Consider the following 12,907-nt stretch of genomic DNA (forward strand, 5'->3'; position numbering starts at 1 on the left):
GGCAAGGAGTGGATACAGATACACATTTACAAATGATTACACAGACACTGCACATATTTAAACACAACGCCCTCTTCACCCAATGCTCTAAACGTGCTGTAATCTTAACCACAGAGAAGAAGCAGCAGAGTTTCACTAAAGTAACGCCACAGCATTATCCTTTAAACCAGAGCAACAAAAAAAACCCCTTTGAAAATGACACATCTGAGGTTAGGAAAAGAAAATAAAACACGACTTTCAAAATGACTCGCCTGAGGCTGGCTTAGGCAGATAGTGATCTTCATTTGCTTAAGTCTCATTTCTTGGCCATGGAGAGACATTCAAGGCCATGTGGATGTGGTTCTGGGCAATCTGATGTAGTTGAAGATTGCAGGGGGGTTGGATTAGATGAGCTTTGAAGGTGCCTTCCAACCCAAACCATTCTATGGTTCTATTATCACTGAAAACCAGGAACATGCATCACAATCCTCCTCTTAGTTTGGATTTGAGCTCTTGGAGAAGGTGTAAAACAAGTAAGACTGTAGACAAGCTGCTCCTCTGCAATGGGCTTGCACTTGCCTGGTTATGGGGCAGGTTTCAATGTCTCTTCAGAAGAAAAGCCAGTTCTACTCTTCAATCTGTGGCCGGGCCCAGCCTTGTCTACAAAGCACCATATGACAAGGGGAAGCCATGCCAAAACCATCACTTACTGACAGAAACCATAATCATCATCCTGGCTTTTGGATTTCAACAGTGATTTTCACATTTGCTTCAGAGCTAAGCAGAATACAACTTGGAGACAAGAGGATTGATGTCTCTAATTCAGAGCTTGCTTTCTGAAAGCAAAATGCCCAGAGGACAAGAAAATAACAAACTACCATGTAATTGCAAAAGCTTCTGTTGCTTAAAAAAACCCCTTTCATGGCAGCACGTTTATGTGATATTGCACTTTATTCTGAGAAATCCTTTTCCCTCTTGCTCACCATGCCTTCCTAGACCAGAGCTACACTGAGCATTCGCTTCAGCTTGTGGGTTTTCATAACAGCAAAGCATCTGAAGAGCACATGAAAGCAGATTCTGCTATAGAGCACTCAACAACTGCACTGCAGCTCAGTCCAGCACAGGTCTGATTAACTGGTGGGCTGTTACCTGTTTGGATACCTTCTTTTCCCAGTAAAAACCACCCTTAAATAAATTCACCAGACCATTTCAAGTGGACACCTTCCACTTGAGCAACCTGCTCTAGTGGAAGGTGTCCCTGCCCATGGCAGGGGGCTGGAACTGGATGAGCTTTAAGGTCCCTTCCAACCCAAACCAGGCTGGGATTCTATGATTTCTCTCCTAGAGTTCACAGTGGAAGCCTTTAGCACAGAGCACAGTAAAGTCTCTACATCTTTGGCACACTGAAGGGACAGCTTGAAATGCACTTCCATTCGCATCTGCTGAAGGAATGGCTTTAGCACAAACATTCCATGGTATTTATCCCTATGGCGTCACTCAATAAAGAAATCATTCCATTCAAAATCCACATAGCACAGCTAGAACCCTGGTACTGCAACTCAAGCAGCCAGAGTCAGGAACCAGAAAGAACCATTTCCTTCCCAATCCATATTTAAATAGAGGAAAAACCTCAGAGAGCACCATGAATGGCGAATTTAAATACCGAAGGGAAAGATTTCTGATCAATCGTCACCAGGGGATGGGTTTCCACACATGAGTACTGAATCTGCTCCATGGTTGGGAATGAAGGACAAGTCCCATGGAGTCATCTGTTTAAAGAACTGTGGCTTTCCACAGGAGGAATGCCAGCAGCACCTACTCAGTAACTGTTCTTTAGGTGTTTGAACTTCAATCACACAAGATGAAACTATTACGCTAAAGAACAAGCCTTCAAGACTAAAACCACTCACACAAAAGGGTTTTGAATGCTCAAAAATCCTACTGCAAGCAATTTGTGGTTTCTAGCAGGGACTATGAGAGGCAGAGAGAACCATACTTTAGATGTCAGTAGTCTGAGTAAGACATTTGCTTCTGTGAAAATAGATTCCACTCTCCTCTCCCCACAAACCACCCAGGATAGGGAGCCTTGTCTGTTCTTCCTTCTTGAGTCCCGTTTTTTCCTGGCATTCTCTCTGCTGCCCTTGAAGCACTTATTACTGTGACCACGCTTCCAGCCATGGAACACTGGATGGGGATGCCTTCAGAGGTTTGCAAATGCTGTTCTTCAGACAGAAGATACTGAGCTTGAATCTCCTGCAAGGCAGAGCTGGGACATACAAGTGGCACAGAGTTGCATAAAAGCCTTCGTGTAGTGCATAAGAGACCTTATTCTATCAATCAAAATGAACACAGCACAGGCAGCAGTGGCTGCCTTGAACAAATAGCAGGAACAGGGCATCCTGCACAACAAAGCCACACAGCTCCGCTTGCTGCCAGTGTGGGGTCTGCAAATGTGAGCAGAAGAGCAGAGAAAACCCACACTTGGACCATGAGAACAGCCTCAGAAACCTCCCAAAGCTGCAGCAGGAAGAGGCTTCCTTTGCAGGACACTGGTGTTACCCTGTGAACAGCAGGAAACAGAGAAGGTGGTGTGGCTCGGTTCCAAGATCACAATAGCTAGTCTGTGTTTAAAGGCCTAAGATTTAGACTAGATATTAGGAAGAAGCTCTTCACTATGAGGGTGATGGCACAGGGTGCCCAGAGAAGCTGTGGCTGCCCCACCCCTGGCAGTGTTCAAGGCCAGGTTGGCCACAGGGGCTTGGAGCAACCTGCTCTAGTGGAAGGTGTCCCTGCCCGTGGCAGGGGTTGGAACTGGGTGAGCTTTAAGATCCCTTCCAACCCAAACCTTCCTCTCATTTTATTGAGCATCACTCATGCTTGCACAGTCCGTCACTCCTGTTTCAACAATCTACCTGTGATACTGAAAATGAACAATAAAACCCACATGAGACGGCTGGAGTTTAAGGTCTCCCTTAGACCATTTTCACAATCTGTCTCTTGCTCTCTCCTTCCCATTCAAAACATCATCACAAAATGATGTCTGAAGTGTTGAAATACATGCATGTTTTTCAGAACAACAGCTTAGACTAGCCATTCTTATGTTGGGATATTTAAACATGCAGGAAGCTGCTGCTGTACTGTCACACAAACAGGTCCAGAACCACTGAAAAGGCGGATTTTCACAGCCTGCTTTAGGACTTGACAGAACTCCACGGCTTAGCCTAGTTCAACCCTTTTGCAGGCTTCATTTCTTCTCAAGGCACAGAATAACCCCTTTAAATGTGTTACAGAGCTTGTAAATTCTTTGTGTATCCCTGTGGAACCTTGCTAGGACTGCAAACACTGCCCACAACCATTCCCAGCCTGCAGGTACAGCACAGGCTCACCAAGGTCTCAGCATTCCCTGGAGTCCTTTAAGAACTGGGGTTATTGTTAAGATTTGCAATTACTTGCAGCAGGAGGCCAGCCCATCCATCCATCCATCCATCCATCCATCCATCCATCACTTCTCTTATCATAGAAAGGGATTTTGGTTAGATTTAGTTAATAATATCAACCTCTCTATATTCCCACTTCTTCTTAAGAGCTACTAAAATGGATTATTGTTTAGAGGTCTCTAAGTAGAAGAAAAGCTGAATAGAGACTTGAAACCCCCCCGAACCTCACACAAAGCTTGTATTTCACAAGCTGAGGGGCAGCAGAACTGTGTCACAAATACAGCCCCCCTCAAAATTTGTTTCAACCCTTCTCTGGGAAGGTTTTGCAAAACAATAATTCTCTTTACACCACTAAAATCATACTTACAGATGGGAAAGAGTGGGATTGAGTTTCCTTAGTGTAGTCTGCCAAACACAGCTAAGGCTGAGCTGGAGGTTTTAAAGGTCTAATGTTCACAAGCTTTGGTTTGTTGCCTGCTACAGAGTGAAAGGACAAAATCAGTGTCTTTTAATGGACCATGCAATACACAGATTGGGGCTGCACAGTCCAAACTGTGCAAGGCACAGCAGTAGAATAAGTTCAACCCCAAAACTAAGGGGTTTTGGGTCTTTCTCTAAGGTCTGTAATCTAAAATTGCCAGGATGGCCAAATGCCCTTCCTCTTCCCCGTGCTATCTGTTTATGCAACAAATCCCAAGTATCTTATGGCTTTTAAATGTACATGGGTTTAGCCTTCATCAACAGAATTCGTTTTCTCTGTGTCCATCTGAGAAATGACAAGGTTTCTGCAAGTGCTGCAGTACCAGTGGCAGCAGCATATCCAAAGGGTGAGCAAAGTAAAGTTTGTTTTATAGGCCTTTTTTCTCCCTCCTTCAATACTTTTGGCTTTATCCAAGTGCATCCTGCCAAAATCTCTCCCCCACTGCACTATCATTCCATGAGCTATTTCACACCTCCTATTCCAGTCTAATGTGGAGCCAAATCCATCCAGACACCGGCAGGGTCCAATGTGTGATAGAATGGAATCATTCCCTGGACATTAGGAGAGGCCACGAGATGTCAGGGGTGAAGTATCTCCATGGTAGGGATGATGCTCAGCTGTGCAGTTCATTCCATGCCTTTCCACTCATTGAATCCAGATGCCACAAGTTTCTCAGCTTTGTAAGTATCTGAGAGACAAGGACATAGACTAACACACAAGAGGTGAATCACTGGCTGGGGTAGGGAGAAATTCTAGTGAGCCAGGAGGATTACTTAAAAGAGAATAGAAAAAAGGAAAAAAGAAGGTACCAGAACTTCTCAGCAGTTGGGCAGGGAAGTGTTTCTATCCCTGGAAATGTTCAAGGCCAGGCTGAACAGAGCTTGGAGCAACCTGCTCTAGTGGAAGGTGCCCCTGCCCGTAGCAGGGGGTTGGGACTGGATGAGCTTTAAGGTCTCTTCCAACCCAAACCATTCCATGATTCTATTGTTCGCAGCCTCTGGATCCATTGGACAGCAGCTGCAAAGTACCATCTTCCTTAGCCAAGGCAGAGAATTCACCCCACTGTCCCCACAGAAATCAAATCTCTGCACTGTGTCCTCAGAAACATCCCTGCAAAGCATCTGAGAGAGTATGACAACAGAGAAGAGTTATTGTGTGTTTCTATCACACCAACTACACTGCTGTAGTGCAGCTTTTGCCAAGCTCCACCTTCAAAACAGAGCAGGATGCTTTGCTCCTCAGCTCTCCCCAAACACCCTACACCAGTGTGCACACAGAGTTAGAGCAGAGGAGCAAGGACACTGGGAACTCACTACCTGTCTCTGGGTGTACTAATGCCACTGGGCTGGTACAATTCAATATCCAACAGAAAATACTTTCCTACCTCATGCAATTCAAATATAGGCAGCAGAGGTGTGCCTAGTCTGTACACTTCCTTTTGGTACCTGAGAAATGTCAGGATCACATAAAGGATGTGATCACAGTGGCAGGATCACATAAAGAGCTCTAAAAAGACAGACACCGCAGTGATGTTCCGCAGAAATTGCTAAGATGGATGTTCAAGAAGTGCTGACACGAATCACAGAAAGAACTGCTATGCCAAGAGGAGGGAACTGACCAAAGACAGGCATCACACTTAGCTGAACCCACCCAGGCAATGTCTCACACAAACAATTTAATTCAACATATTAAAATACGATCACTTGTTATGCAGTATTTGACAAAGTCACTATCTTCATCATAGCAGACAGAGTCCGAAGAAGCATATTTATCTGCCCAAAGCATTTGGATACCAAAGGCAGTGAAAGAATTCCATGCTAGATGTCTAGAGACATAGGTGGAGAATCCCCATCTCCTGGCAGCCAGCAGCCAGTATCTCTAGGCTACTCATGGAGCAGCTCTATCTCTAGGCTACTCATCCAGCAGCTACACACACACTGGAGCAAGGATTATTTGCTTACAGACTCCTTTTTCTCCCCTCGATGCTCCTTTGCTTACAATGAGCTCCCTGCAGTCCCACAGACAGCATCCTTTGGAGGACCCAAAGTGAGAAGCAGAAACCCACCTCCCCGCCACCGAGAAGTGTCACATCAAAACATTGTGTTGCCAAACATAATGTAAACCAAAGTGGGGCTAGAAAACCCAGCATTTACCTGACAAGAGATCTGAACAAGGTAGACCAGTTCCTTGGATTCACAGCCATTTCTTGTTACTTCATTCTGTTCCTCCGGGAGCGAAAGCTGCATCAAGGGAGCGGGGATGGGGTGGAGAAAGAGAGAAAGACCAGGTCAATGAGCAGGGATAAGCCAGGCATGTAATAATGCATGAAGCACGACGTTCACATCAACTTGCTCCAAGACATGCTGAGTAGCAGGGAATCAGGGACATGTTTGTGTGTCTGGAGCTGTCAGAGAGAAAACATTGAGCATTCGTGGCTTGCACTGGAATGCCACTGGATTCCGGCACCTCACCTGAGGTTTAAAGGTTTAAAACTAAAACTATGGTTCAAAAATAAAACCATCCTAGGAAGGCAAAGTATTCAAGCCAGGGATTAAAGCTTAGAAGTCTGCAAAATCAATTGTTCACTGAAATATCTCTATAAATATTCATGTATCAGATAACAGTGATTTCCGCCCCCCCCCATTTTATTCATTTTCTATTTGATATGTTCAGCAGACATTAGATAACAAACCAGATCTCCTCATTTCAGCCTTGTCAAGCAATTTACCACAACAGAGAGCTTTATGGCACCATTTATCACATACAGAGTCATTAAATACAACATCAGGATGTGCTTTTATTTCAGAGCAGGGAGGAGAGATTTAACCATCTCATTCCTGTACATGTAACGAATGTACTGAGTGCCTTGACTAGTACCACTAATAGTCCTGCTGCTCCTACTAGTTTAACATCCTATGTGTACAATGGCTTATATTTCATCATCTTCTCTGAAAAGTGACCATTAAAAGTGATCATAAGCAAATTAAGACTTTGAAAAGCAAATAATAAAAGGAAATGTCTTCCAAAAAGTTGTTTTATGAAAGAAAGAGATCCTTACTCAGCACAGAGACCCAGGAACTAAAAATTATATATATATATATTAAAAACTCCATTATACACAGAGCAGGATGAGGATCTTAACCTCTCAGCGCTCATGCAGCCATCACAGCTACCTTTATTCCTTGTGTGATGGACATTAAAATGCAGTGACAGCACCTTGTTAAGCAGAAATGATGCCAGCTTAAAAGCAGAAAGCACTGAGGAAGAATCCGGGCCTTTTTCCACAAAGGTCTTTTGGAACAAGAGACTTGTTTCTCTTTTGGAAAATGTGTACAGAAAAGTTGAAGTCTGGAAAAGATTGTAATTAGCCAAGAGCAAAAAAATCCCAACAAATGGAAGCAGAAATGTGTATGACCTGAGATAGCTGAAACAATCTGTGAATAGCATCTGTGGTAACTGAGCAAAGGGTTAAACAGCATCCTCCAGATATATATGGCTTGATATAGAATCCAAAATGTTCATTTTTCACATTCAAAACGTGTCAAACTTCTTGAGCATGATGAACACATCGGATGCATTAGGTTCTGGAGGTACGTTTGTTACTGGAATACTATGCTTCGCTAGCACAGTCAGATAGCACTGACTCCATAAATCAGGTTTATGGTACCCTAAACTTTTCAGTGGAAGCATTTTATGATACACAAAGCAAGGCCTAAAGATGCTCCTACGAGCTTTAACAGGTGCCTGAATAGCACAGAGTGCTGTGAATGTTATGTCAAGCTATCATTGTGAGTCCCCTCCTTTCTGCCTTCCAGCACACATCTGCAACGACCCGGTGAGCAGACAGGCCATTTTCCCTCTACCAGCACATTTACACTGTGCTGCTTTGTGCAGCTGACTAGTAAGAGCTGTAGTCCCTACTACGATGATCTGCCAAAGGATGAGTAACTATAATAAACCAAATAGAAACAAAGGCTTCCAGAGCAGGAGGAAGAAGCAATTGGGGCCTCATGGTATCACTGGGAAGAGTGAAAGGCAAAATGCACCTTGCTCCTCTAGTGTTGCCACACAGAGCAGTGCTCAACAGCCAAGACTATTGATCACACACAGAGGCAGGACTAGCTTACAAGTGCCTCTAGTTCATGCAGTCTGAGAACAAGCAGCTCATCTCTGGTAAGCCAGCAGATGAAGACAGTGATTACAGAAGTCTCCCACAGAGGATGATTTATTGCTTATTCCTCTTGTAGAGTTAAACAGCACCAGCGTGAACAGGAGGGTAAGTTATGATATGGCACATTCAGAAGGCTTATTCCAAAGCTCAGCAGTTTTACAAGGTGCAATGCTGTGCATGTGCATTTACCTTCCAGAACTGGGGTTAACAAGAACAAAACTCACACTCTCATCTCTCCAAAGTGGCTTTGGAAGCTCCCTTCTGCTCTCCCTCCAAGAACACTCCTTGCATCCAGCCCTGGCAGATCTGTGCTTGGAGCGAAGCAGCATGTGTTTTAAAGACACATTTGTCTGTCTGGAGCTCCACAAGGCTACTGTGAACCTGTCTGGAAGCCACATGGGACCTGCCACATTCCCCACACAGCACCAAAAAGCAAGGGCTGATGACTGGGGAGAGGGCTTTAATCTGAGCAGAGGCAGGTCCTTCACTTGTCAGCGTGACCACAGGCTTTAAATCAGAGTCACATCCTTGTGTGCTCCTCTTAGAAACTGCAAAAACTCTGAAGAATCACTTCAAGAAAAAGCACTACAGAAATCCATTGCCAAGATCAGGATTGTTGGCTACTAAATTGAAGGGCCAAATCCTTACCACGTAAGAGCTGCCTTTGCTTTGCAAGGTCCAGGGGGCTGTGTCTGCTCCTCCTCACTCTGCCTCTGACCTTAGATGCCAAATAAGCTCATTTAAATAGCTTTGGCTTTCATTTCCTTGTTTGCTGAGCGATGTTAACCCTGTCATCCAGCCCTCCTGATAACAGGATAATTTGGGAAAAACTGGGGAAGGATAGATTAATTCATCTCTGAACCTTATTTATTTCAGTTTCTGCTTCCAAAAGTCACGAACACATGGATTTCACTTGCACACACGTATCTGAGTAGTGCAAATGCATATTCTCCTGTGAAACATGTATTCCATGACAAATCAAAGTAATTAGTACATAAAATGAATACAACTGCTCTCTACAGATGAGGAGAAACCTACAAGGATGACAGAGAAGGACTCTGCATCAGGGACTGTAGCGATAGGACAAGGGGTGATGGGTTCAAACTGAAAGAGGGGAAGTTCAGGTTAGATCTGAGGCAGAAGCTCTTCCCTGTGAGGGTGCTGAGGCGCTGGCACAGGGTGCCCAGAGAAGCTGTGGCTGCCCCATCCCTGGCAGTGTTCAAGGCCAGGTTGGACACAGGGGCTTGGAGCCATGGTAGGGGATTGGAACTGGATGATCTTAAGGTCCTTTCCAACCCAAACCATTCTATGATTCTATGAAACTGCAATGCTTCCTAATACTAATATTATTAGAAATTTGCTGTAAAGTCAGCTAATAGAGACCCCGTCCTTTCACTTGAAGCCACAACCTGTCCAGCTGTGCTATCCCACAACTGGCAACATCTGGCACAGTGTTCCAGGTGGGATGAAGAGCGCATGGAGGGATGTGATGGGGCAGATGGCGATGAACCAGCCTCCCAGGCAAGCATGAGCTTCAAGAGGTGTCATCTCCAACACAGCACACATCTGTAGAGATCTCCAGGAGAGGAGAGATGGCAAGAATGGTGAAGAAGTCTTCTGCCAGGAGCTTTAAGTCAGTGGAAAGGCTGATGCTTTTCCTGGCAAAGGATGTGTCATTGTTCCAAGGAAACCTGGTAATCCTTCTATGTTTTTCCGAGCTGGAATTTAAGGTTAAAAGCAGCCAGACACATGCAACCGAAAGCTCAACCAGAGCAAAAGCTCATTAAGTTTCCAAACCACTGATACATCTGATAATTTTTCTTCTGACAGCGTTAGGAACAAACTTTGTCTTTCTTCTCTTTCTGAACCACCTCCTGCCTCCTGTCTGTCCTCTTGTGAATTTATGATGTTTGTGCAATTGAGCAAATCAGACGAGGGAAAAACCACAGGACAAACGCCACCTTTATGCATCGCTTTGGAATGTATGGATGGGGTGAAAACTATGTCTGGTGGCCAAGAGCAAGAAATATGAGGCTCATTTTCCTGTGAAATATTGCTATGCTTTATTTTCAAAAAAGCCCAAATATCCTTGGGATAAATCCTGAAGAAATTAAAAGACTTAACACTGATCAGACTCAGAGATGCAGAGTCATTATAAGAAACAGCTTTTATTCCCTCTCGCAGCTCCAGACCCTAACAGACAATACTTCTGCCATCTCCTAAATCACACCACTTCATTTTCATTTAGCTGAGCCCATTACACACATTTGTCCTGCAATGAGGCACCTTCCTGACCTGAGTTTTGATATATTTGAGCATTTTATTTTATTGTGTTTGAAATTTTAGGCTGGCAAACCTTTTTGAGAAGGGAAACATATTCTAACTCATGACTCTGACACCGTAAATGTATTTATCTGGCCTATTTTTCCTTGCTCCAGATTTTTCTAGCTAAATGTACTAATTATACTCCCACTGGGTTCCCCATCTTCTCCTGATTTATCCTTTTCATACTGAACTGTGGCTTCAGAACAGGAAAAGTACATTTCTGACAGAGCAGCTTCTTTACCCAAGCATAAACATCCTGAATGATCCAAGTATTGCAAAGTGCAGGTGATACATCTGCACAGAAGCATCATAAGGGGGCTGAGAAAAGTCTGGAGAGGGGCTTTTGACAAGGGCCTGTAGGGACAGGACAAGGGGAATGGCTTTAACCTGCCCGAGGGGAGACTGAGATGAGCTCTGAGGCAGAAGCTCTTCCCTGTGAGGGTGCTGAGGCGCTGGCACAGGGTGCCCAGAGAAGCTGTGGCTGCCCCATCCCTGGCAGTGTTCAAGGCCAGGTTGGACACAGGGGCTTGGAGCAACCTGCTCTAGTGGAAGGTGTCCCTGCCCGTGGCAGGGGTTGGAGCTGGATGAGCTTTAAGGTCCCTTCCAACACAAACCAGTCTATAACATCACTAGAAAAACATCACTAGAACACGCAAGGAGGATACTAGTGACAGAGGCGAAATTAACTCCTGCCTTAAAGTCTCCTCCTCGCAGACACAAGTCCCAGCAAACCGCAGGTGTACTGGGAAGGCTGGATTTTCTGCAATACAAGCATTAAGTAAATCTGAAAGGTTGTGGGATGTGTATTTTGCCTGTAGTTACTTTGAGAACTATTTTAAGCTTGCAAATCACATTGGACAAGTTTTTCCGATGGAAGCATGATTATTCAGCAGGCAGCATCCCTTCAACTGAGCTTCACCTTCAAGACTAATAAATCCTACCATAAATATGCACAGCTAGAGAAAAGGGCAGATACTGATTCTGCAGCAGGATCCTTGAGGTGCTTCAATCACACATGGTTCCATATGTGCCTTATAGTCACAAGATCAGGTCTCCTTTGGGTTGTTTTATGTTGGTTCCAGTATGAGCTTACAAGGAGGTCACGGACACGTGCTGTGCATCTCGGCATCTCCTGAGATTTAATTACTCCTGGATTTGGCATCTTGTTTCCAGGTTAATTCCAGAATGCAATGCTGGACAAAGGTTACTGAGGCTGTTCCCACTGCTGCTCGTGGGCTTTTGCTAGAGGCATGCCTTTAGAGTGGGCAACTGCTCTCGCTCAGGCCAAGCAGAGGAATAGGCCCAAGAACTACTGGGGGGATTGAAGGCCAAGCAGAGGAATACCCCCAGGAAGTATTGGGGGGATTGAAGGCCAAGCAGAGGAATACCCCCAGGAAGTATTGGGGGGACTGAAGGCCAGGCAGAGGAATACCCCCAGGAAGTATTGGGGGGATTGAAGGCCAGGCAGAGGAATACCCCCAGGAAGTATTGGGGGGATTGAAGGCCAGGCAGAGGAATACCCCCAGGAAGTATTGGGGGGATTGAAGGCCAGGCAGAGGAATACCCCCAGGAGGTACAGGGGGGATTCAAGGCCAGGCAGAGGAATACCCCCAGGAGGTACAGGGGGGATTCAAGGCCAGGCAGAGGAATACCCCCAAGAGCTGGTGGAGAGAAAAATGCACAAGTGGGAAAGACCATACTTCAATCCCTGATTCCAGGTTGAGCTGGCAACACAGGCAGCTGATGTACATGCTGCTGGAGTCTGTTTGTTTTAATTCTTAAGCCAAGTACATTTGATGCCTAAGCCTGTTGAGACATAAAATCTCAGAGAGCTGTGTCACAGATACTTTTTCCCAGATTTTCCTGTATTAAGTTGCAAATGTTTTCTCATGTGGTCTCACCCTTTTATTTCCTCTAAATGTGCAAGAAGGTCAATCTTCCTAAGCAATGAAATATTCATAAAAACTTCTGAGATGCAGCCATCAGGGACTCCATGAGGCAAAACCAACTTCTTAGGGGCTGAAAACAGAATGTTTTCACAAAGTTAAAATATCTGCTGTTATTAAAAACAAACTAACGAACACCCCTCCACGTGGCTGCATGCAGAGCACTGCTTGGGGCACTTCTTGATGGTTGGCAAAGAGTACACAACATCCTGGAAGGCTCCATAAGCTGGATTTGTCACCTGGGGTTTCCTGGTTGGAGTTTAGTGCCTTTGACTTTTGTCTTTAAAGCTCTGTGTGAACTGACCGCTACGAAACTTACTCACTCCATGTATTCCAGTCTGCAGAAACAGTGGCCAAAAGATAAATTAGACCCAAAACATTGTTAGTGAGAGAATTTTTAGGCTGAAAACTGCTTTTCACCTCAGTTGGGTGAAACCTGCATTTCCCGTCTCCTTAGTACGTCTTCTCTCTCACTTGTAATGAAATTTGGGAAGACATGGGAGAAATACAGAACTACTACCAGCTTTGTTTCACAGATTTCTTTCCTGGGTGGTTTTAGCTGCCATGA

The 12,907-nt window shown here is 44.8% G+C and overlaps 1 protein-coding gene across 4 annotated transcripts in view; it reads right to left on the reverse strand.

Moving 5' to 3' along the window:
• ARHGAP32 (Rho GTPase activating protein 32) overlaps positions 1 to 12,907 on the reverse strand; it is a 190,219-nt gene that overhangs the window by 70,234 nt on the left and 107,078 nt on the right. For all 4 annotated transcript variants that reach the window (XM_030505266.2, XM_030505268.2, XM_030505267.1 and 1 more), the window contains one exon: positions 6,051 to 6,137. In XM_030505266.2, the coding sequence (XP_030361126.1) occupies positions 6,051 to 6,137 (87 nt within the window). The remainder of the gene's footprint in view (positions 1 to 6,050; positions 6,138 to 12,907) is intronic.

The sequence above is a fragment of the Strigops habroptila genome, chromosome 17 (genome assembly GCF_004027225.2).
Source record: "Strigops habroptila isolate Jane chromosome 17, bStrHab1.2.pri, whole genome shotgun sequence".
Lineage (NCBI taxonomy): Eukaryota > Metazoa > Chordata > Aves > Psittaciformes > Psittacidae > Strigops > Strigops habroptila.